The 27,249-nt window shown below is 32.6% G+C and overlaps 1 protein-coding gene across 1 annotated transcript; it reads left to right on the forward strand.

Moving 5' to 3' along the window:
• Positions 1-671: 671 nt before the first annotated feature.
• On the forward strand, positions 672-27,249 carry LOC139528867 (uncharacterized). Its single transcript, XM_071325092.1, has 6 exons — positions 672-815; positions 8,771-9,019; positions 9,736-9,965; positions 19,868-20,060; positions 22,558-22,632; positions 24,675-27,249. The coding sequence occupies exons 3-6, from the start codon at positions 9,897-9,899 to the stop codon at positions 27,158-27,160; spliced, it is 2,823 nt and encodes a 940-aa protein (XP_071181193.1). The 5' UTR covers positions 672-815; positions 8,771-9,019; positions 9,736-9,896; the 3' UTR covers positions 27,161-27,249.

Here is a 27,249-nt window from a genome sequence, read left to right on the forward strand (position 1 = left end):
ATTTTATACAAAATAACATGATACATCAACAAGGTCATGGTACCTTCCGATGACATTTTTAGGAAAAAGGACGAGGTTCTTTGACGTACCCCTGGTTCATCCACTTACAGTTCAGACACTGGTGACGTTTTAAAAATCCTTGAGTAGTTGCAGCATGCTCTTGAATACCGAATAAGTTGAGGAAATGTATATCCCATATGCAGGTGAAGTTGGTATTTTGTTACTAAGGTAGAGGAAGTTCTCTAGATATAATGTTGACATTTACCAAAAGAAAATTTATTTAAAATTAATATTATACGAACAGCAATAGTAATTTAATGTCTATGGCCACTAATGTCCATAAATTTTCTAATTCAACTATCCTTTCCTAGATTCAGATATTAAGTTTCACACTAGATATTTTTATTCTATTTATACAAACATGTCTATTATGCCTGCAACTAAAGTCCCAAACTAAATATTTGTATCTGTGAAAAAAAGTTAAGTAAACGTTTTAAGAGATCTGTGATTACCTAATCCCTGACTTAATATTGTTCAATAATACATGTGTATATAAGTCTCTGGTTTTACTTAAAGGGAAATAAGACTGAAGAGAACATTAAAAAGGCATCCGGTCATATAAAGGATGTAATATTAGGAGTGTTCTAACTTCCTGACCGAATATAGTTTACAACACAAAGTTTGACAACTATCTTATTTGAAGTGAATAATTATTATGTACTCGAAATTACTTTAAAAAAAGTATTTTACAGATGTAAACACACTAATCACTTGACAAGTTGGAAGCGCAGCCAATCAAAACTCAAAATTCACAGGTATGATTAGATAGTTTTCACAAAAAATAGGCATAACTTTGCAATAACAGCGCACTAGCAGCTTTCAGGATACTGTGATTTTTTCAACAGGAGTTAGACAGGATACTTGAATTTTATTTTGCATTGTTTGCCTCACAAATTCAATTTTATATGGTTACGTACATATTTTTATGGAGTTCTAGGTGAAGCCCTTTTTAACCACCAATCTAACTTGGTGTTTTGTAATTATACAGAAAGGAAATACAATATCTGTTATCAACCGCTTGTGCTTTTGTTAATGTCAGTTTTAATTGGATATTATTTTGATGGAGATTATTAACAAATATATATGACTGCATTACTTGATTTCAGAAATATAAAATTAAACTGTTATTAATGAAATAAATGTATATCACTTAACTGCAAAATGATATATTTTTGTTATACATGAATGATATTCTAGAAAGAAATTATTTTTAAAAATAAATCAAAATAAAGTAATATAAAAAGAGAAATCAAGAAATATCACACACGAATGATTACAAAAAAAATCACTTGATTAAGACAAGGGTTTCATGATTTAAAATCTTGAACTGTAGTATTATCGATAATCACAAGTTAGCCCCAAAAGAACATGGAAGAAAATAACACGAAAAAATCTTTTTTTCAGTACCCATAGTATAAAAAATTCAAAATTATAGAAATATGCTTTTTTGGTCGGGTTGTTGTCTCTTTGACATATTCCTCATTTCCATTCTCAATTTTATAATTCATTAAACATTTCTCTTAATTTTTTTTTACTGAAATAAATGGAGCATTATGAATGTAGCGTGACCGGATATTGTATTTCTTTATTTGTTACGTCGATTTACTTTTTAAATTCAAGATGTGTTTTGTGTGCATGTATTTTTTTATTTTATTTATATGAAATTACAATATGGCGAAACCCGATAATTAAATTAAAAATGTATAAGTCCTAAAGAAAACGAAGTGATAATACATACTACTTGTTAAGGAGGCTCGAGGGTATAAAAAATTCAGAAAAAATTTAAACATTTGTTTTTCATTACAAATTTTATATTTTACCTTTTGTAGTTGTTACTTTATCATATAGTACAAAAAAACATTCAAAACAATTAACTCGTGTTGGCCCCAGATGACTTTTAAAATGTAAACATCATTGAAAAAGTTCCAAATTATCTCCCTTTGGTGGAAAAATGCCATTTTTTGGCTTAAAAATTGAAATATCTCTTTTAACTCATCGGTGACCTATATTTTTTAATATAATTTCGATATATGCTGTACTTTATTAAATTATTGTAAAATTTGAGCGATTTTTGTAATAAATTTCCTTTTTTATTTCGATATTACCTTTATTTCTCCTACTAGTTCAACAGAAAAAAAAAAAACACTTTTACAAAGATGTATGCTTCTTTCGAAGGCAGATTGTGAGCGCAAATGAACGGTGACCCCATTTTTTTTTATTAACTATAAGATAAAGTTCATTTATAGAAAAATATAGAGAAAGCCTATATAAATGATTTAGACCCGCGAACCCCCTTAATTGCACTGAATTGTAAATTGTCGATTGTCTGACATCTGCAAATACATGTATTCAAACAGATATGCATTTTTTTTTTAATTTTTGGGGAAAGTTTGGCTGCACCTGTAGAAACCTAGTTTCACGGAATATCAAATCCTCATTTTTGTCGAGCCAGCGTCTTTTGTCCCAAAAGCGCGACATAGCGATCCTACATTCAGTCGTCGGCGATGTCGTCGTCGTTCACAAATATTCACTCTGTGGTTAAAGTTTTAAAAATTTTAATAATTTTCTTAAAAACTATCCTGGATTTCTCCAAAACTTGGACAGAAGCTTCTTTATGATTATAAGATAGTACTCCAGAAGTAAATTTTGTAAAAATAAACAAATTCTGTTTACCCGTGTATTTTACTTATAAAAGGACTTAGTTTTTCTGCCTTTACTCTGTGGTTAAAGTTTAAATTTTTTTAATAACTGTCTTAAACTGTCCTGTATTCGTACCAACTTAAACAGAAGCTTGTTTATGATCAAAAGCTAGCATGTAGAAGGAAATTTTGTATTATTTCCTGTTTTCCGTATATCACTTTTTCCAGTAAATTTGCCATACAATCTGCATTTCAAGTTTTTAAAAACATTTATTAGATTCATAAACCATCCTGGATTTTTACAATGAATAATGGTATTTAGATGAAAATTTTTAATATTTATTTTCCCATTTTTGTTGAGCCTGCGCCTTTTGTCGCAAAAGCGAGACTACTTAGCGATCCTACATTCTGTCTGAAAATATAGACAACAGCAAAATTAGGCGAACCACTGCATGGGTTCCACAGAACCCTTACACATTTTTACATGGATGTTGTTTGAAACATTTAAATTGTATAAACGATATTTACAATATTACATATATATGGTCTAGTCAACACCAAATTTACGAAAAATACATATAATTTATTTGATATACCGCATAAAATTCACTTCTGAAATAAGCAAAAAGAGGCCAATAAAATTCATGATTGCTTTTTATATGTCATTATCTTAACCTTCTAAAGATAGATTTAGCCGGACTTTATGTCAGAATAGTCACAAAGATTGACAATTATCTTTTTTGAAGTGTATACATATTTTTTCGAAATAAGTTTAAATCAGTTTATTAACAAACGCAAACACACTATAATCGTTTTACGAGTTCAAGCTTCAGATGTCGGATATAATGAAAACGCATCCAGTCAAAACGGTCAGGTAATCAGGTAAGACCAGGTAATCTTCTCCTTGTAAATGAGTGAGATACATTATGCACAGGTATGATTAGATAGTTTGTAGCTTTTCACAAGCAAATAAACCTAACTTTGCAACAGTATTGTACTACTATCTTCGAGGGTAATGTGATGTCCTTCAGATGCGTTTGATAGGATACTTAACCTTTTTTGTTATTGTTGACCTAAAAAATTCAATTTTATATGTTTGTTCATAATAGTTTTACTTCGCATGTCTCCCCTAGTTTCAAGTGAACTCTGATACAACCCCTTGTTTTACTACCATTATAACTTGGTGTTTTGTAATGATACAGAAAGGAAATATAATATATGTTCCTAACCGCCTGAGCTTCCTGTTAGTCTCAGTTTCTGTCGATATATTATTTTAAAGGAGATTGTCAACAAATATTCCTACAATACTTCATTTTATAATTGATTAAATAAATGTATATTGCTTAACTGCTGCAAAATGATATATATCGTTTTTTTTATACTGAAATACTATTTTAAAAACGAAAATATATTGATTGACAATTAAATCAAAACCGTTGCATTTGTTATATTAGATAATTTTATATTTGATAATCTTAATGGAAGCTTCTAATAAGATAATACTGATTTAGTAGATATTTCTTAAAGTATGTAAAACTTTATTTTGGTACTAGCAAACACTACATGAAGCAGCTGTATAAATATGTTAAGGTACAAGTCGATGTTTTCGAACAAATGTACAGATTTTAATAAAATATTATTAATTAAAAATAATCTTAATAAATTAAAAAAGAGAAAGTAAAAAATATCATGCAAAAATGATTTAGAAAAATAACTAAAATATTTTTTTTTAATTAAGACTATGTTTTCATATTTAAAATCTTAAACTGTGTGTATAATCCGATTCTTAAACAGTTGAACTCAATTCAAAGATCACCGAAGAAACAACTAAAGCTAAACACATCAGTACCCATAGTGTAAAAAGTGTAACACAGAAACATGCAATATGAATTATATATACTTTATTACATTTTTTTATTCGATTTTTATAGTAAACAAAATTTTCATGAAACTATTATTTCTATTTCCGTACTATGAAAGACGATCCTGGCGGGTTAAATGTAAAGGAAAAATTAACCATTCACAACAATGAAATATAAAGATTCAAACTTTGCATTTTGTTATTGGAGCACCCATTTTCTTAATAGATGAAATATAGTTTGGCAAATAGCAATATCTAGTCGAACTTTGAACAGTTATTGCCTTCATTTACCAAATGTTTACTTGATCCTTAAAATTGAAGCCCTGCTTTGTAAAGATAAAAATGATCATAAATAAACTCATCATATATACTAGGCTTGAACGTTTGTATTTGCGTAAGCTCATTGGTCACTTAAATCTGAAAATGGATGTATTTAAACTGGTATGCAGGTTTTTTTTTAATTCAATTTTTGGGTAAGTTTGGTTGTACCTGTAGTAACCTAATTTTGCGGAATATCTTATCACCATTTATACGTGGATGTTGTTTGAACAATTTTAATTTTATAAATAAAGGCAACAGTAGAATACCGCGGTTCAAAAGTCATAAATCGATTGTGAGCAAACAAATTCAAGTAACACACAAAACCGGAGGGAATACATCAACAACAAATCTTCGAAAAATACATAGAATTAATTTTAATAACTCATAAAATTCACCGAAATTAGCAAAAGGGGCCTAATAAAATTCATCATTGCTTCTTAAATGTCCTTATCTTAATCTTCTTAAACTTTAAACAATTGTCACACAGTTGGGCAGTTAGGCTTACTTTAAAGCCACCATCTTTATTCGGAAAATATCTGCGCAAAGTCAGGATTTGACGCTTGCTTTCCGTTTGTTCCGTTGATTGATATAATTTTACGTTTTACGTTTTATCGACCTATCTTTTTAGCTCACATGGCCTGCAGGGCCAAGTGAGCTTATACAATCACTTGGCGTCCGTCGTCGTCCGTCGTCTGTCGTCGTCTGTCGTCGTAAACTATTTCAAAAATCCTCTCCTCTGAAACTACTAGGCCAAATACTTCCAAACTTTAACTGAATGTTCCTTAGGGTATCTAGTTTATAAATTGTATCCGAAGTTCTGATCTATCAACAAACATGGTCGCCATTGCTAAAAATAGAACATAGGGGTCAAATGCAGTTTTTGGCTTATAACTCAAAAACCGAAGCATTTAGAGCAAATCTGACGTGGGGTAAAATTTATTATCAGGTCAAGAAAATTATGTCCGGTGACCTGGCCAACCAACAAAAATGGCCGCCATGGCTAAAAATAGAACATAGGGGTAAAATGCAGTTTTTGGCTTATAACTCAAAAACAAAAGCATTTAGAGCAAATCTGACAGGGTTAAATTGCTTATCAGGTCAAGATCTATCTGCCCTGAAATTTTCAGATGAATTGGACAACCCATTGTTGGGTTGCTGCCCCTGAATTGGTAATTTTAAGGAAATTTTGCTGTTTTGGTTATTATCTTGAATATTATTATAGATAGAGATAAACTGTAAACAGCAATAATGTTCAGCAAAGTTAGATTTACAAATAAGTCAACATGATCGAAATGGTCAGTTGACCCCTTTAGGAGTTATTGCCCTTTATAGTCAATTTTTAACCATTTTTCGTAAATCTTAGTAATCTTTTACAAAAATCTTCTCCTCTGAAACTACTGGGCCAAATTAATTCAAACTTGGCCACAATCATCTTTTGGGTGTCTAGTTTAAAAAATGTGTCCGGTGACCCGGCCATCCAAACAAGATTGCTGCCACGGCTAAAAGTAGAACATAGGGGTAAAATGTCAAAAACCAAAGCATTAAGATCAAATCTGACTGTGGTTGAATTGTTTTTTAGGTCAAAATCTATCTGCCCATAAATATTCAGATGGATCGGACGACACGTTGCTAGGTTGCTGCCCCTGAATTGGTTATTTTAAGGAAATTTTGCAGTTTTTAGCTCACCTTTCCTAAAAGGAAATGTGAGCATTTCTCATCACTTGGCGTCCGTCGTCGTCGTCTGTCGTCGTTTACAATTTTTCAAACATCTTCTCCTCTGAAACTACTGAATGGATTTGGATGAAGCATGATTGTTCCTTAGATTGTCCTGCACAAAGTTTGTGCTTCGATTTTTGATCCGTCAAAAAACATGGCCGCCGTTACTTAAAATAGAATATAGGGGTCAAATGCAGTTTTTGGCTTATATCTCAAAAACTAAAGCATTGAAAGCAAATCTGACATGGGGTAAAAATGTTCATAAGGTCAGGATCTATCAGCCCTGAAATTTTCAGATGAATCAAACAACACATGGTTGGGTTGCTGCCACTTAATTGGTAATTTTAAGGAAATTTTGCAGTTTTTGGTCATTATCTTGAATATTAATATAGATAAAGATAAACTGTAAACAGCAAAAATGATCAGCAAAGTAAGATCTACAAATAAATTAATATGAACAAAATTGTCAATTGACCCATTAAGGGGTTATTGTCCTTTCATGACAATTTCTCACAATTTGTTCATCATATTTGCTAACTTTAAAAAATCTTCTCCTCTAAATCTATTCAACCAAATTCAACCAAACTTCATTTAAATGATCAGTAGGGTGTATAAAATAAAGTTTGTGTTTTATTTTCTATTTCGTCAAAAAAACATGGCCGAAGGCATTGTTTAGCAGGTGAGCGATTCAGGCTCTTGAGAGCCTCTTGTTTATTTACCTTAGAGTTTGAATATTACTATTTCATAACATCATAATGGACACAATTTACTTGTTTCTAACATCTAACACAGAGTGTTGATAAGTGTCCGACCTTTTGTCAGAACACTTCCGTTTAAACAACAAAGTTTCACAAATGTCTTTTTTTAAGTGAATAATTATTATGTATTCGAAATTACTTTAAATCAGTATATTTACAGACGAAAACACACTAATCACTTGATCAGTTGTCTGATATAATGAAAAAGCAGCCAGTTAAAACGGTGACTGGTCAAGCTAATCTTATCCTTGTAAATGAATGAGATATAAAATGCACAGGTATGGATAGATAGTTTCTAGCTTTTCACAAACAAATAGACCTGACTTTGCAACAGTAGCGCACTGGAAGCTTGGAGGAGAATGTAATTTCCTTCAGATGCATTCAAAAGAATACTAAAATTTTATTTTTCTTTGTTTGCTTTATATATTTAATCATTAAACACATATACAACTGTTGTTTGAAAATGTTTTTAATTTTATGAACGTATATCACTCATTTTAAATGTTTGTGTTAAAGGTTATGATTTTAATACTGTGGGAGGTCATTTTAATTGTCTTCATCAATATTACGATTGATGTCAGTTTGAATTCACTTAAAACAACTAATATTATAACAAAAAAACCTGATTAATTGAAAACAATGAGATATAAACAAACTATGGCAGACATCAACCTTGATTACAACTCACCTCAGGATCCTGACTCTGTATAGCCACTTATGGAATCGTTGGGCTAAATATTTTTGCAAGCATTTATTACCCATACTTGGACTAAAAGGGCCAAGTGAGCTTTTCTCATCGATTGGCGTCCGTCGTCCGTCGTCTATCAACTTTTACAAAAACTGCTCCTCTGAAACTAATCGGCTAGATAAAATCAAACTTAGCCTAAATCATCTTTAGGGTATCTTGTTTTAAAAAATGAATCCGATGACTCCGCCCATCATTCAAGATGACAGCCATGGCTAAAAATAGAACATGGGGGTAAAATGTCGTTTTTGACTTATATCTCTAAAACTAGAGCATTTACAGCAAATCTGACATGGTAAAAAAGTTCACCAGGTCAAGATCTATGAAATTTCAGATGCACCAGACAACCCGTTGTTCGGTTGCTGCCTCTGAATAAATATTTTTAAGAAATTTTTGCAGTTTTTGGTTATTATATTGAATATAATAATAGATAGAGATAAACTGTTAACAGCAACATTGTTCAGCAAATTAAGCACTACAAATAAGTCAATACTATCATGATGATACAAATTGTCAATTGATCCCTACCGGAGTTATTGATGTTTATATTGTACTTGGCGTTAAGCTGCCGTAAAAACATATAGTATAATTGATGATAAATATAACTTGATATGATTATTAGTGTAAACATTTTAAAGTATTGTGAAGTTTCACTCTTTATACCATGCAGATGATGTTATAGTTAGAATATTTACCAAAAAGATGACATCTGTCACTCAAGAGGAAGAAAACTATGCCAGAATGGGATTGTTACTGACAGGGATTTCTCTTCGTACAGCACGAGCATTGTTTGATAAAGAATTCCACCCCTTCTCTTTAAAAGCAGCCCTCAAAGAAGAGTACAACAAACTACAGGAACTGAAGAAAAAACATGTTATAAATGAGAACCATTGAAATCTTTTATTCCCAAAGTCTTCCAGTAAGTATCAGTACTATTTTTTGTGTTTTCATGTGCCTATAATAATGTTATGTAGGGGCTTTCGTTTCACTTGTTTAAATCCTTTTGTGCATGATAGGGCAAATGGCTAGTCCTGTTTACTCTGTCTATATGTTTAAAGCTATAACTCTAAGATAATGAAGATTATGTGTTAAACTGACGGGAATACATATTAAAATATGTCCCATCTTCAGTTAGCTCGAGGTCAAAACATTGGAAAATCAACTTATTTGTCTTTTCAGAGTCTTTTGTATTTTGTGGTTTGACTTTTGAGGTTTGTTTATTTTCCTCCTCTTTTAGTATCGCAGGCAAATGAAATCAGGCTATATGAATAACCCAAATAACAATTACAAGACGAGCAAAAAGTAAAATCACAAAAATACTGAACTCCGAGGAAAATTCAAAACGGAAAGTCCCTAATCAAACATTCAAATGGCAAAATCAACAGCTCAAACACATCAACCTACGTCCATTTGGTGTTTATGTGCATACAGAGCTGGAGACCGAAATACATGCTTCAATGTGACATGTTTAATATCTTGTTGTGTGTAATGATCTCGTGATAATAATTGAAAAAGATATAATAAAAGGGTTAAACAAATGTGTTGAACGAATTTACTCCCATTTCACCTCAAAGAACCCTTTGTCAACAAAGATCATTATTGTATATAACTTTGATTTTTTTCCCTTATAAACAGGTGTTCCAAAGTCAGAAACCTTTGACCTTACTTTGATCATACTTTTATTGCGAAACTTGACAGACTTTAAATCTCCACATGGTGGCTTTGACCGTCTTCCTACAACAATTGAGACAACGCCTGCTTCTGATTTGGCGAGGATAAAGTATTACAGGAACTATATGGCCCATCGTCATGACGCCAAATTAGACAATCTTTTTTTCAACACTGCCTGGGAGGTAGTCAGTGAGGTTAGTAATATACTATGAATACTATGAATATGTTTGTTTAGTTTTTTATCCATATCAGAGTATAGGTAATAGGTAAGTGTGGTAATATCATTTGGAACAGTTAGCTACCGAGCCAACGTATACAATTATACTGCTAATACCGTTGACTGAAGCTGAGACTTATCACATCATATAAATTACAGGAATTTATTTGTATCAACATTTATTAACACGTGACAAAATATTCTGTGGTTTAACAATACAGTATGACTTTTCATCTGATAAATACGATTTATCGTGCACGTGATAATGCACTTTTCCTCATGTTAATTTTGAGACACTTATTGTGAGGCTGGGGAAGAACAACCAAAACCCTACATTGTGGAAAAAATCTTAACAATGTCGTAGGAATTAAACGTGTCTTACAGGCGCAGTCATTGTTGCATAAGTTATGCAAATATTCAAAGTCAATGAACCATGACTGAGATAAATGGCTAAACACTCTCCATGTAAATGAGATGTGCCAATGCTAATGAAACTGCATACCAAATAGAATTGACTTATTATAAGTCGTTCCCTGTAAACAAACCTTTCAAACACAAACATTAACTTATAAACTATGTAAAAGTTTCAAGGTCTATGAACCATAAAGAGTGGGTGGGCTATATAATTTTCATGGAAAATATACTTGATAATGCCAATAAATAGGCATACCGAAGATAATTGACTTAACATTTGCAGTTCATCTTAAACTTATATAATCACAAACTAATACATGTAAAATAAGAAAAAAGTTTTAAAGTCAATAGACCATGACTGAGGGGTAGGGCAAAGTGAGATGTGCTAATGCTCATACAACTGAATACCAATTAGCATTGCCCTACCACTTATAGATCCCCTTGAACTGACCTAATCACAAATTAAGTACAGCTATTTGTAAGATCCAGGCAGGGGGGATACATGAATGTCTCAGAACAGCTTTATTCTTTTATATAATAGGAAGCTAAGATTGGAATAAAGTTTGCAAGCTTTTTTTTGAATTTTGTTGAACGGTTGCTATGGAAACATGCAGCCATTTTTTTTAGGAATTTGTGATGAAATCAGAAATGAAAACTGGAAAATGTCTACTTTTTGGTTGCAGCAATTTTATAATAATGACAATTTAAAGAAAAAAATAATCTCAACATATAATTGAGCATTATTTGAAGTTTATATATTGATGTTGAGGTTGTGATTTTTTTTTGTGATATAAGGCTAAAATGGTATTTAAAAAGGTGCAACAATCTGTATTTTGACATTTTCTGAAAATAGCTTAAATATCATATTTTAAATCAAGAAAAATTGACATTGGGCAGACAAGTTTTTCTATAAACTATGATTGCATCTTATAGTTCATATATTGAATTATTAAAAACAGGAAAAAAACATCTGTTATTTTTTGAAATTTTGTGTAACAAAAATTGGTAAAATTCATAAAAATGACAAAACACAATACTTGTTCATTATCAGGATTTTTGCTATTTTTTATATTAATGTAATTTAACAGACAATAAAACTTATAATTTGTTTGAAAATGATAAAAAATATATTAGCTTTAATTTAAGTGGCTGAAAGACCATAGCAACATAAAAAGGCAACCGGTCTGAAATTGCTGAATTAATTCAGAATCAGCATCAAATACATAATTTCTAGGTATCGGATACATATAAATAATTGAATTTGAATTGTGTACTCTGTATATTTCCAGCTAAATGTCATTATTTGTTTTTGTCATTAGATTGCTGTGTTATTAGCGTATAACCTACATCTCGTACAGTTTTAGTTTCGTTTTGGTTTACTTTCAAATTGGTGTATGAAAAATCATAACTGAATATAGATTTATTGCTTTTCTTTCCCTCAATAATATGCTTAGAGAAAGAAGAGCCAAGGAGAAATGTACCTCAACTTAGAAAGTTAAATAAACAGAAAAAAAGGTTTTACTTTCCAATCTTAAACTCTCCCTATTTGTTTTCCATATTTTCGTTCAATAAGTTGTTCAGTATATTTATTGACGGGAGCCCTCTTTAATTTTGTATACTTTTTAGGTTAAGGAGAAATGTGATTTTATCCATAAACAAGAGGCTCTAAAGAGCCTGTGTGGGTCACCCGTATTTACTGATGCTTTGGAAATCATGTAAAATAAGGTTAAAATCATAATTCATAGTTTAAGATATCATTAGATACTATAATAATATATAAGATAATAGCAAAAAACTGCAAAATTTCCATAAAATACCTTACTCAGGGGCAGCAACCCAACAACTGGCTGTCAGATTTGTCTGCAAATTTCAGGGCATATATATCTAAATCTAATGAACATTTTGGCCAGCAGTTAGATTTGCTCTAAGTGTTTCAGTTTCAGAGATATATATCAAAAACTGCATTTTACCCATGTACTATTTTGATACATGTCTGCTATCTTGGTTCGCGGGCAGGGTCATTGGACACATTTTTTATACTACAAACTCTTTTGATGTTTGTTGACAAGTTTGATTACATTTTGTCTTAGAAGTTTTAGAGGAGAAGATTTTTGTAAGATACTTATTTGTAGATCTTACTTTGCTGAACAGTATTGCTGTTTACAGTTTATCTCTATTCATAATAATATTCAAGATAATAACCAAAAACGGCAAAATTTCCTTAAAATTACCAATAAAGGGGATCGGGTTGTCCGATTCATCTGAAAATTTCAGGACAGATAGATAGATAAACAATATTAATCCATGTCAGTTTGGCTCTAAATGCTTTGGTTTCAGAGTTATAAGCCAAAAGCTATATTTTACCCCTATTTTCTATTTTTAGCCATGTCGGCCATCTTGGTTGGCTGGCCAGGTCAACGAACACATTATTAAAACTACAAACCCTAATGATGATTGTAGCTAAACCTCTCAAGTTTCCTTATAATGATCTATGAAAGATTCAAACAAAAACTAACCAACCTCCAACCCTCCCCCAAAATGCTACAGTGTATATATTTAAATTTGTTGAGTCTTGTTAATGAGCAAAGACAGTGATGACAGTACTGAGAGTGAAACAAAGTAAAGCATGCAGTTATATTCTCATTAGACAAACGAACATTATTAACATAATTATATGTAATATTTTACATAAAATTATATTAATTATCATTTGATTGGCTGTTATGGTTGATATTTGTTACCGTGGCAACTGTTGTAATAATACTTAACGATTGTAGTTTATAGTTTATATATGCTTCTAAGTATTTTCAGAAAGGTTTGGAAACAATTGAGAACATTGAATTCCCTATACTGCAGAATTCAACAAATAATAACTCTGTTTTGAAGGGGAAAATACGTTAACATGGTAATAAAATTCAAGAGAGCCCCACGCAATGTTTAATTTATTTTGGTAAGGAAGTATTCAAACTTTGTTTCTACAATGCTAGCTATACTTTACATATTTTCATTTTTCGGAAAAACAAACGAGAAAATTTGATCATTTCACAAAACTTTATGATTCAGAAAAAAATAATGTTTGTTAGTATATTTTAACAAAAATCTAAAAGTCGGGATTGAACTGCAATATTAACTAAGCTCTGAAGCTAAAATCAAGTTATATCGATGTTATATATGAAATTTTTGGGGAAAAAATTGATTCTTTTCATAATCAGGCTCTCCAACTAAACAATATCTTTTCAAGAATCTACATATATGATTTTTCTTTAAATAAACCTACCCCCCCCCTTTTTTTCCAATGTTACATACTATATTATCTTTGTTGAACCTTCTGAAAAGAACAGACAAGACTGTGAGTGAAGAAAAGCATGCAGTCATATTCCAATTTGAATATAAACACCCTCTATATATGTATTTTTTTTACATAAATTGCTATTGATACATTTGAAATATATATTGCTATGGGTAATATAAATTTCTATGGTGACAATTGAAGTCAGCAACTCTTAACGATAGTAATTTAGAGTTAGCTTATGCTGATATGTATTTTTGATCAGTTATGAAACAATTCAGTACATTTAAGTATAATTTCTCACGTTTCGTAGTATAGGGAGAAATTATTGTATATACGGTACTAGCGTAGTAGTTTTATAAGTTTACGTCACTGGGTATAAGACACGTGACTTATTTTATAGCGGGAATTTTTTTCCCTGATATTATCACTTTCTAGCCCGCCGCAGACAGGGCAACATTCAATAATGGACACCGGAATATCTAGTACAATTAAAGACGCCATTTCGTTTGAAGTGGAAAATGCCGTTTCTAACCTTCAACAAGATATATTGAATAGCATTTCTACTATAATGGATTCCAGATTATCGTCTTTCCAATCCAACATAAGACAATCTCAACAGGACATTTCACAGTCTCCGATGTACAAAATCGAGCAGACCGTTACTGATGATTACTCATTCAAGAGAAAAGGCAATGAGAACCAGTTCAAACATGAATCCACGATACTTTCCAAGCTGAAAGAAGCAGACGTGAACTTAGAAGGGCCAGATTTGAGTGTCGATTCCGTACAAGTCGCTGAAGCCAAGATAGTAGAAGGTATGGGATTAGTGAAAGAAAGACAGACACTTATCAAAATGGCAGATTCCTCAGAACTAGGGTGGAAGGTTGTGAGTGAATATGTGACAAATCCTATCGCCGACGATTCGGAAGAGGAGAAAAAAATAATCAGGGCACAAAACAGAGCAAACAGAAAACAGAAAGCAGAGAAATCCAAGAAAATTGTCAAAAGAAAAACACCATACACAAGAGAGAAGGCAGAGAATACCAACTCTTCTTGGAAACCTGGCAGGTGTTTCAACTGTGGAGTAAGAGGCCATTGGACGGACAATTGTTCGGATAAGAAGAAGATAAGTACTTTTTAAACTTTATTTAATTTTCCAATCTTGACTAATAGTATTTGTTCAAATTTAAATGATATTGAACAGAGTTCAATAGAAACTGTTGGTCACATGACAGTCTATTGCAATGATGTGGTCAATAATGAGGTCAGTTTTAAATAGCCGTTAAATGTCACGGTTGGTCAGCCTTCATGCATTTTCTCACCTGTTGGTCAGTTAAAATCTAAATTACCTGAATGGAAATCAATTACAAGCAATACACATATTTTGGATTTTATCGAAAACGGATTCAAGATACCTTTCAAGAAGAAATAAAAAAAATTAATTGAGAAAAAATGTATTTCAGAAATAAAAGAAATGCCTTTTGTTGTACAATTAGAACAAACCTAGGCTGTTTTAAGATTGTCAGCATTTCTGCCCACGTCTTTTTAAATTTAGATTTAAGTACAAAGATACAGAAAATGCACGAGACTTTTTTTAAAAAGGGTGATTTTCTATTTAGCTATGATTTGAAATCGGCATTTCACCATATTGGGATAACAGAAATGCACATGTCTTTTCTTGGTTTTGACGGTATTATGCGTTATTTTGTGTTTAATGTATTGCCAATTGGTATTGCAACAGCTGGGTATATATGTACCAAAGTGCTAAGAGAAGTTGTCAAACGCATGAGAGCAGAAGGTAAACGTGTCATCATGTTTTTAGATGACGGTCTCGGAGAAGACAATGATTTTGAAAATTGTATGAATAGTAGTTTTGAAGTTAAAAATACACTCGAAAGATTAGGATTTTTAATAGCTCATGAGAAATGCCATTGGTTACATAGTCAGAGTATGGATTGATAAGGTTACACATGGGTACCAAAATAGGTAGAGTTTTTATTAAGGAAGAAAATATTAAGAAAGCCGAAAATAGTATTTGCAAATTATGCAGAGAAACTACAAACGGTAGATTGTTATTCAGTGCTAGATTTTTAGCCAGTATTTTGGGTCAAAAAATTTCAATGATGATTGTTTAAGGTGACAAGGTGAGATTGCACACACGATACTTATATGATTGTATCATGGGACGAGCAAGTTGGGATGCTCCTGTAAAGATGAACCCAGATGCTCTCACAGAAATTTTATTCGCTCAGAAATTAAATAAGCAGGGTGTTGACATTTGCAGAGTTGATCATGATTTTGTGTCAGATGTTGACATTTTTTGTGACGCCTCAGATGTAGGCTTCGATGGTTATTTATCCACTCAGTGTAGCGTTGTTACTTGTGTTGACAACAGTGAAATGTCAGGTAATTGGACAAGTGATGAAAAGTTGGAAAGTTCAACATGGCGCGAATTGGAATGGGCAAGACGATTATTATGCACTTATGAAAATAAATTTAGTTTAGATAACAAGTCGGTTAGCATTTCCTATCATGATTTTCTTGATAGAGGGTTGCTGCTCACAAGGAAGCTATTAAACCAAGAGTTCCAAATAGTGAAGTTGAAATCATCCCTTCGTAAATTTTACGGACACCATCACGGTTGGTTGACCGTTATGGAATAACCGTATCACAAATGATATCGGATATGTTCCTTACGTCGTAACTACAATCCCATTCCCTTTCCTGAATGTGACCTACCGAATTAGACTATTTACCGGATTTGTTATCACATAAGCAACACGACGGGTGCCGCATGTGGAGCAGGATCTGCTTACCCTTCCGGAGCATCTGAGATCACCCCTAGTTTTTGGTGGGGTTCGTGTTGTTTATTCTTTAGTTTTCTATGTTGTGTCATGTGTACTATTGTTTTTCTATTTGTTTTTTTCATTTTTAGCCATGGCGTTGTCAGTTTGTTTTAGATTTATGAGTTTGACTGCCCCTTTGGTATCTTTCGTCCCTCTTTTAACATTTATTCGGACAATGAAAACGTTTCACGTATACTAACGGTCGGCAGTAAGAAAGCATACTATAAAACATAGCAGTAGATATTCACAATATTTGTTCAGAAAAGAACATTACTTTAGATTCTAAATGGCTAGCAAGGGCAGACAATCAATACGCAAACAAGTTGAGCAGGAACACTGATAACGATGATTGGGGTATTCATGGCGAATTGTTTAATTATTTCAATGGTACATGGGGACCATATAGCATTGAAAGGTTTGCTACTCATTATAAAACACAATGCACACGTTTCAACTCAAAACTTTGGTGCCCAGGTTCAGAGGGCATAGACGCATTCACTCAAATTTGGGGTAACGACACAAACTGGTTCCACCACCATCTCTTGTTCTTATGGTTTTACAAAAAATTCAGAATGACAAGGCTGCATGTACCTTAGTTATTCCGGAATGGAAATCGGCCCCTTTTTAGCCGCAGATTTACAGATGAAAAGGTATAGCTGATTATATACAAGACATAGAATATTTGTTTAGAAAAAGGGGGATAGTAAAAGGAGCAGGGCAAAAACGGAATATTCGTAAAATACCAATTAAATTTAGAATGCTAGCTTTGAGAATAGATTTTTAATAATACAATTGTTATTTGCAGATGTGAACCTTAGACGAAACGTTGGAGCTGCTTTAGTAGAGAGTGGCGTTTCAAAAAACTGTAACATTTACAACTTAGTTAGAAAGATAACCACATTCCTTGTTGATTCGAGAAGTGAGACTACCTTAAAAAAGTACTATACAAGATTTAATAGATGGAAGAAATTCGCAATAGAAAACAGATTAAATGAATTGCTTGACGAGCCTGTTCATATAGCACTTTACATTACAAAATTGAAAGATGAACAATGTTCTCCAAGTGTTGTAAATTCAGCTGTATATTCAATCAAATGGGCCCATGATCTTAACGGTTTTAATGATTTATTTGTAAAATACCTTTTAGAATCCGCCAAAAGACGTAATGGTAGACCTGTAAACAAAAAGGATCCAGTTAACAATGACATGTTGATTGATTTATGCTCCATGTACACAAATAGTTCAGATTTACTTATAGTATGATTTTGTTGTCTTAATCAGGTTTTCTTAGGTTCGATGAGATTAGTAAATTAGATGCAAAGATGTTAGTATTTACGAAGATCATTTAAATCTTTTTATTTCTCATAGCAAAACGGACCAATACAGACAAGGGAATGAAATTCTTATTTCTAAAGGTATTACTATCGCTTGTCCAGTTAACTTGTATTTGCGATATTTGTTTTTAGCTGGTTTAGACGCACAATCTGAACAATTCATATTTGAACCTATTTTTAGATCCAAAGGGGTAGACAAACTTATTTATAAGAATAAACCTATTAGCTACACTGCAGCTAAAGAAAACATTGTAAAGAGACTTAAGCTGGTAGCTCCAAGTTTAAATCTTGGTCTTCATTCTTTACGATCGGGTGGTTCAACTGCAGCTGCTAAATAAAAGATGTATAAAGCGACATGGGAGGTGGAAGACAGATTTTGTCAAAGATGGTTATATCGAAGATACTTTAGAAAAGAGAATTTCAGTTTTACAAAAAATTGGTGTTTGATATATTTTTACTACACTCCGACCCTTTCTTTGGTATTTTTATGCTTGCTGGGCTATCGGAAACACTATATATTGTATTCATTCATGCCTTATAATAGATATGAGCGTATAGGGTATGCGTATAATTTCTCACGTTTCGTAGTATAGGGGGAAATTATTGTATATACGGTACTAGCGGAGTAGTTTTATAAGTTTACGTCACTAGGTATAAGACACGTGACTTATTTTAAAGCGGGAATTTTTTTCCCCTGACATTATCACTTTCTAGCCCGCCGCAAACAGGGCAACATTCACGTTCCATCAATATTATGAATATATTTTGAAACATGCATTCATATATACTTTTCAAAACAATATATATAACTCGTCTAAACATCAACCCAACAATGTTAGATCTGTTAATTTGCTTTCGCCAATGTTTTGTTCTTCCCTCGCCGGGATTCGAACTCATGCTCCTGAGATATCCAAATTGCCTGCACTGTAGCCGTCCCGCTAGACAACACGATCACCTGGGCTTCACAATAATAAAGCTTTCAGTGTCCGTGTGTTACCTTTTCTCGTCAGTTTTAATCTAGCGGCGTACTACAGTACATGATATATAAGACATGGAGATGTTATTGTTACAGATCAGCTCAATTATCTATAGTAAAGGATCCTACAAATTAATGCAAGATACAGTCACAGAAAATAATTATATTAATAAGTACGTCTGAGTCAGTGACAACTCTACAACAGATTTATCCATAGGATACATATATATATATATATTAAGATACATGTATGTAAATAAAGTAATAAATTCCGTTGTTCACTATGCTTGCTGGGCTATCGGCAACACTATATATATTGTATTCATTCATGCCTTATAATAGATATGAGCGTATAGGGTATACGCTTTAAAACTGCAATATTCTGCAAATAATAACTCCGTTTCAAAGGAAAAAATCAGTTGATATGGTGATAAAACTAAAGAAAGTTCCATGCATTTTTCTATTTAATTTGGTAAAGTAGTATCCAAACATTATAACTACAGTGCTAACTATGCTGTACACATTTGCTCTTTTCTGAAAAACACCAGAGAAAATTTGATAATTTCGCAAAACTCCCAAGTTCAGAAAAGTTGAAAATATGCATTTTTTGGCAAATTTTTTCAAAAAATTTACAAATTTGATTTACATGCAATCTTAACGAAAATGAAGCTTAAACCAAGTGTTATCAATGTTACATTATTATGAAAATTAATGAAAAATGCTTGATTCTATTCAAAATCAAGCTCTGAATTGTAGTGATTTAGCTGATTTTTTTTAAAGATTTTACTATGCTTCCCAACCAAAAAATAGAGTGTCCATTATCATGGCAACCACTCGTATTTTCCCACTCACATATATTTTTTTAGCAGCATTCAGTTACTGCTTCTTCTAGGCCATTTACAAATAAAATTTGAAACCCTCATAATCACATGTATATGGCCTGGTTCTTATAAAGAGTTGTACTTAATACATGTTAAAACTAAGCAAAATCTTAGCTTCATTTTTTACATTTTGTAGGCCGTCGGCAGATTAGGTGGACATTCAATGAAGCACGAATGTAATCAATTAAAGAGTAAAACACTTGATCGTAAAACAAATGAGGTTATTAACGAGTTGAAACAGTCATTAGAGAGTCACAAGGCCAAGCTGAAAAGCACTGTGAAGAGGATGAAAACGTCTTATAGGATTGTAGTTCACGAGAAAGCAAAAGGTAATTACACAGTAGTTTATAAGTAAACAAACGATGAACCAAATTCAATTTTCAAGTTTCAAAGTTTTATTTAGAGTCGATATTCCATAAACTACATATACACAAGCTCTAGTGAGCTTTTCAAGTCGACCAAAATGATCTATACGATCGTATTGTTTTATTGACTGCAAAGGTCAATGTATTATTTCTATAAGGCAGGTTTTTAACAATATTAACTACACACAAGGGTCTCGAACGGTCGAGAACGACTTATTTAAAGTTTGATTTGCAATTACTGCCACGAATTCAAAAAGTAAAGAGTAAAATAACAAAAATACCGAACTTCGAGGAAAATATTAATCGGAAAGTCCCTAATCAAATGGCAACATCAAAAGTTCAAACACAACAAACGAATGGATAACAACTGTCATATACTTGACTTGGTACAAGCATTTTCTTATGTGGAAAATAATAGTGGGCAAAATCTGATTTATAGCCAGAAAGACCTCTCACTTGTATGATAGCCGCATAAAATTCCAGTACGATGTGAGAAATAAAATAACAGACATTATAGATAAAAATTTCAAATTGTGTGAATCTCATGGGCAAATTTATACATGAATTTCACGGAAAATTTCCAAATAAAATAATGAAATTTTTCATGATTTTAATTAAATTTGAAAATTATTTTAAAATATCACGTAAAAGAAAAATCACAAAAATACTGAACTCCGTCAAAAAAAAAATAAAAAAAATGGCAAGTCCCGAATCAAAATCAGAAGCTGAAACATATCAAACGAATGGAGTTTCACATGAGATTCATTTGAAACTCTCATGAACTGATTTAATTTGAGTTTCACGTATAAGCTCTTTTGAGGTGAAATTCACGTGGAATTTCTGGTGAGATTCACATGAACTTAAATTAACGTGTAATTGACGTTAGTGAAATTTCCCTGTGTACAGAAGTAAACATTGTGATATGATATTAATCCCTGAAAAACAAAACAATGTATGATGAAGAAAGGTTTCAAGTCATTTTAGAACACAGTATGTTACATTTCAATTTCACATATACTAAAAAAACAAAAATCAACAATAAGCTTTTTATACAATAATGGTTCATTGGAGGAATAACTTTGAAGATATTTAGCTAGATTGCATGTAGTTTACCTTGCAGTATTTTTACATCAGCTAAAAATGTAGTTAGCATGCTAAACTTTGGTTCTGACCCAGATTTTGGGGTTTACTGGACTCACTTATGTGATTGTCTGAGATTGACAGGGTGAATTTTAAGAGTTTATGCAACATGGTAAACACATTTATCTATTGAACTTCTTCGTATTATGTAGAGCTTATGTAAGCTGCTTCTAGAAGAGTCGGTTGTCCAAAAAAAAAAACCAGAAACCTCACCAATCACCGATACACAGCTTCTCTGCAATTGAGTCATATTTTGTTCAAAATAGAGATGGTAGTTGTTTGCTATAGATTACATAGTATTATTTAGACATAACCATATATATATGTATGTATATATATATATATGCAAGTCTAAATTGAAAATTACATTCAAACCTATGATTGCGTTGGATAAAAACCGCATTTTTTTATAGGTGTGCATGTAAAACAAATTTCGTTGTAGAAGGGTCTAATTAACTCTAAATACAGCACAAACAACATTTCCCAAAAGACCAAAAAAGTAAAAAAAGTATATTTAAACAAAACGCATTTGACTAACAGGTTGAACAACGGATGTTCTTTAACCCTGTTGACTGCCATTGGCGATTGCCAAATAAAATTGATCACGAGATGTACCAAAATGGATCTTATAATAAATTTAATACTTAACAGAAAACAATAAACCTGTGGCCGAGATGTTATGCCACAAACATAAGGTGTCAATATTTTTTTTGTACACCAGATTTAGATTTCGACATATATGTCTCTTCAGTGATGTTAGGGATCCAAACGGTATTTGGAAGGCCATATAATTTACCCTCAATTTTAGACACTCTTGAATTTTAAGAGTCAATATAGGATGAACGAATCATATAAACCGGAGGGAAAATATGATACAAGCCCAAACGAAAAAATATAAACAAGTCTAAATTGAAAACTACGTTCAAACCTATCATTGCGTTGGATAAAAACCGCAATTTTGATACGTGTGCATGTAAATCAAATTTCATTGTAGAAGGGTCCAAATACAGCACAAACAACATTTTTCAAAAGACCAAAAACGTGAAAAAGTATGTATGTATATACCACTGTTGCAGTTGACATAAACGCACTGTACCAGCGGATATTGACGTGTTGCTCACAAACCTTATGTTATATTCTATAGGAAACATGCTAACATACTACAACACATCGTTGCAACTATATCTTCTCCGGAAGGTTCAAGCATGGCGTAGATGCAGCGAATAACAATTTTAATTTCCGAGTTTGATCTGATTATGAAAAAACACATATTACTTGTTCTAAATACGCAAAATATGGAAATTAATATTATTATTTTCAGTGAAACAAAAACTACAGTCCGTTCAAGAACAAATGGCAGCTGAGCAAGATGAAGTGATTCCAAGACATATTAGAGGTATTTTATCATACAGGTTTTATCTTGATACGAAGGCAGGAAATAACTGCTTAACTCTTTTAATCTAGAGCCACAGATGAGTCTTGTGCAGAAGAAACACGTTTTTGTGTACCTACATGCAAGCCTGGTATCTGTGATGAGTGTTTACGTCTACCCATACTTATGCAATATGGTCCGTTTGCGTGTCCCCCTGCGATTTCACAGCAACTGCAAGCCAAATTTCCATGATATTATATCACATATACAAGATGATATCCTGCCTTCACCTAGTCAATCATTGGTCAATTCCTTCCTCAATATCCATCCATCTGTTTAAAACTTCTGTTGCATATCAATCTGTTTTTTTTTTTGTCGAGCTTGCAACTTTTGTTCCAGAAAGCTCGACATAGGGAAAGTGATCCGGCGGCGGTGTTAGTTAACTTCTTAAAAAGCTTTATATTTTAGAAGATGGAAGACTTGGATGCTTCATAGTTTGTATATAGATGCCTCATGTTACGAAGTTTCCGTCATTTACATGTCCAATGTCCTTGACCTCATTTTCATGGTTCAGTGACCACTTGAAAAAAACGTTTAATATTTTTTGAAATGTTGAATACTCTCTCTTGGTGTATGGAAATATTTTATGATCTATATGTTAGTCGTGCAGGTTTTATTTCACCTTGACCTCGTTTTCATGATTCATTGTTGCTCAGTGTTAAGTTTTTGTGTTTTGGTCTATTTTTCTTAAACTATAAGCAATAGGTCAACTATATTTGTTGTATGGAAGCATTGTTAGCTGTATGTGTCTGCCTGGCATGGTTATCTAACCTTCACCTCATTTTCATGATTCGTTGATCAATGTTTATTTTCTTGGTTAATGTTAAGTTTATGTGACAATCGTAATAAAGTTTTGTATTTAGTAGTATTAACATAATATCAATGATAAGTAAAGAAGGCGAGACATTTCAGTTTTTGCACTCTTGTGTTTAATTATCGTACTAACTTTATGGTTTCAACTCCCTCAGGCAAAGTTGGCTTTAGATGAATTTGGCCATTTATTTTAGTTATTTTCGACATATAGCTCTTCAACCGTTTCAGTACTTATACATCTTCGGAATTTCAGATGTTTGGCTTTGAGCGTTCCTGATGAAGGTAAATACAGAAAAGCGCTTCTGACGCAAAAATCTATTTAACGTGTTGTTTTCAATTTTTTATGATGAACTATATTAGCCTGAAAACTGCACATTAGAGCTCTTGATATTTTGGTATCAAGTGTAATTGTAATTTGCCAGACGTATATACTCAATCAAACGCTCATTTAATTAACCTAAATGTACACAGATGAAATTTTCGACACATTTTCCTCAGAAAGCTAATTATTTGGTAATTTGCTTTTTGTGTCTGCGTCCTTCTTATTTCCTTCTCATTATTGAGCAAAACCATTTCCTTTTACTCTCGAGCTAGCAATTACTAGTTAATTCGTCCAAAGGGGAATCGTCCCGTAATGTATATCACCGATTTCCATACAAATTAAAAGGTAGTAAGTCGCTTTAGGTAGTATCACAATCCAAAAGATAAGAACAAGTGGTCACAACAGGTGGAAACATATCCGTTTTCAAATGTGATACAGATATTTTATAATGGTCAACCAAACCATGACGGCGTATGTAAAAAATTCTCAATAGTACTATCAAAAGTGGAAAATGATCAGTCTGACATCTTAAAGACTATTGAGGTAAAAAGTAGAGGATTTAAACTTAACCTTAATCACGTATTCTTGTGAGGGAGCTAGAACTTTTGTAATTCATTAAATTGTCATCTTTTCAAGTATTGTTGATAATTGTAGACCATTGTAACTTGAGGTAACAATATCAACAAGTCATTGTAGAGTAAATGGAATGTATTCAGTTCAAACTGTCATGTTATACAATTGCAAATAACTGCACAACACAAAACCACTTCGTTTAAGTCACTTTTTCTATGTCCTTACTCCACAATGTTATGATTCTATTTTATCCGTATAATTAAACGTATTCCAATCATTTGTATTGGTTTTTTTTCAGAGCAGATAAAAGAACAAATTAAAGACTGGCAAAAGAAAGATGATATGTTTGTGGCCACGAGAGCGAGTGATTACGTCATAAAATGTTTAGAAAATCACAATTGTGTGACATTAACAGCACCACCAGGAGTTGGTAAATCATTTATCGCAAGACATACAGCTCTGCTTTTACGGAGGACAGGGTACAAAATAATTCCTGTGTATTTACCAATAGACATCAGAAATTATTATCAACCTGCTAAACAAACAGTCTTCATTGTTGATGATATTTGTGGAAATTTCACTGCAAACCAACAACAAATTGAGAATTGGAAACAATTATTACCTCTGTTAAACACGATAATAGCAGACAAATGTTGTAAGATTATTGTATCTTGTAGGTTACAAGTCTATAAGGATGATAAATTCAATATGTTACCCCCTTTTAAATCATGTGAATGTAACTTAATATCAGATGAGCTACGGCTCATATCTGAAGAGAAAATACAAATTGCAAACATGTATATGGGTACAAGTTGCGAGGGTCTAAACGAAGCAGCAAAGCAGTGTGAATTCTTTCCACTTTTATGTTATCTTTATCATGACAAAGGAGATGTTGATGCGACAGAATTCTTCAAAAATCCATTTGATGTCTACAAAAATGAGTTGGACAATCTTTGTAGGCATGGCGATGAAGGAAACTATAAAGTTTGCAGTCTTGCATTATGTGTTCTATTAAATAATCAAAATATTGCAAAATGGTTTCGAGGTAAGGTTACAAGTGAACAACGAAAGATTATAGAAGACACATGTGAGGCCTGCAAATTGAACAAAAATACACCAAAAGCAGTACTTAAAGAAGCACTTGATACTCTAGATGGTACATTTATACATAAAAAGAACGGTATTTATAGGACTTTACACGATAAACTGTTTGACTTCCTTGCTCATTACTTTGGTCAGAAAATGATTGAATGTTTGATAGATCATGGTGAAAGTGATTTAGTACGCGAACGTTTCATATGGCACAAATCACCAGATGACAAGGATAACGTAGACTTTATCATTGAAATACCAGATGAATATATAGAATCTTACTTAGAAAGGTTGATAAAGGACTGGTCGTTTGGAAGGGTGACATGTGTTTTTGATAACACTAATGTGGCGGTATCATCATTTAGAAAGCAGTTAGTACGGTACTTACTACAACTAGACAAATCACAACAGGAAGCTTTGGCCAGTACCAAGGATACGGCGATACCAAAGGGGATCAATGGATCAGGTAATACTCCACTGATATTGTCTTGTTATCTTGGTTTCACTGATATGGTTCAATGGTTGTTACATAATGATGTGGATGTGGATCAGTGTAGGGATGATGGAGTATACGGAATGTACATGGCCTGTCCGGAAGGGGAAACTACTATTGTTAACATGTTATTGGAGAATAATCCTAATCTTGATCTTTGTGACAATGAGGGGGTCACTGCACTTTACTGGGCATGTTATGAAGGCCATACTGCTATTGTAAAGATGATTATAGAGAAGAATTATCAAGTTAATATATGTAACAATAATGGGCGTAGTCCTCTGTACCGGGCATGTGTGAATGGATATACTGATATTGTTAGGTTGCTGCTAGAGACGGATGCTTATATTGACCTATGTGACAAATTTCACTGTAGTCCTTTATACATGGCAAGCCAGAGTGGACACACTGACATTGTGAAGCTGCTGTTAGAGAAGGATGCTAATGTTAATCTATGTGACAAAAGTGGCAATAGTGCTCTGATACAGGCATGTCGTAATGAACATACTGAAATAGTAAGGTTGCTGTTAAAGAAGAATCCAAATGTGGATCTGTGTAACAATGATGGCAGTACACCCCTGATCAGGTCATGTATTAAAAACAACATGAGTATAGTACAGTTGTTAATAAATCATAAACCAAACATTAATGCTCAGACATATGATGGTGGGAATGCTTTATATTTCAGTGCATTGAACGGAAACAGAGGAATAACACAGTTGTTATTAGAGAACAATGCTGACTGTAATATCTGTATCCATAGTAAACAGTGTATAGCAGATACACTGACTAACCATCCAAGGATAACATTAGAAAAAGAAAAACAAGCATTCTTGTATAGCTTGGATAAGAGCACATCTTCTTATCTAAAAGATTATGTCAGTAAGATGTCAGTAGATTATGCCTTTGATGTAGTAGCTGGTTCTACCCCGTTGCACATAGCCTGTTTTATGGGTAGGACAGATATTGTTCTTTGTCTTCTAGACCACAGTGCTAACATCAACATGGAAAAAGAAGATGGTGCCACGCCATTGTTTTATGCATGTGAAGTAGGACATCATGACATCGTACGTATATTGTTAGATAAAGGAGCAAATTTAGAAATGTGTCGACTTGACAACAAATCTCCTCTAAACATAGCAACAGATAATGGACATGACAGTGTGGTAGAAATGATAGCAAATTACCAATTAGAATAACATTCTAATGTCGGTTCTGTTCAAATCTCCTCTTAACAATCGCAACAGATAATGGACATGACAGTGTGGTAGAAATGATAGCAAATTAC

Source organism: Mytilus edulis, chromosome 6 (genome assembly GCF_963676685.1).
Source record: "Mytilus edulis chromosome 6, xbMytEdul2.2, whole genome shotgun sequence".
Classification (NCBI taxonomy): domain Eukaryota; kingdom Metazoa; phylum Mollusca; class Bivalvia; order Mytilida; family Mytilidae; genus Mytilus; species Mytilus edulis.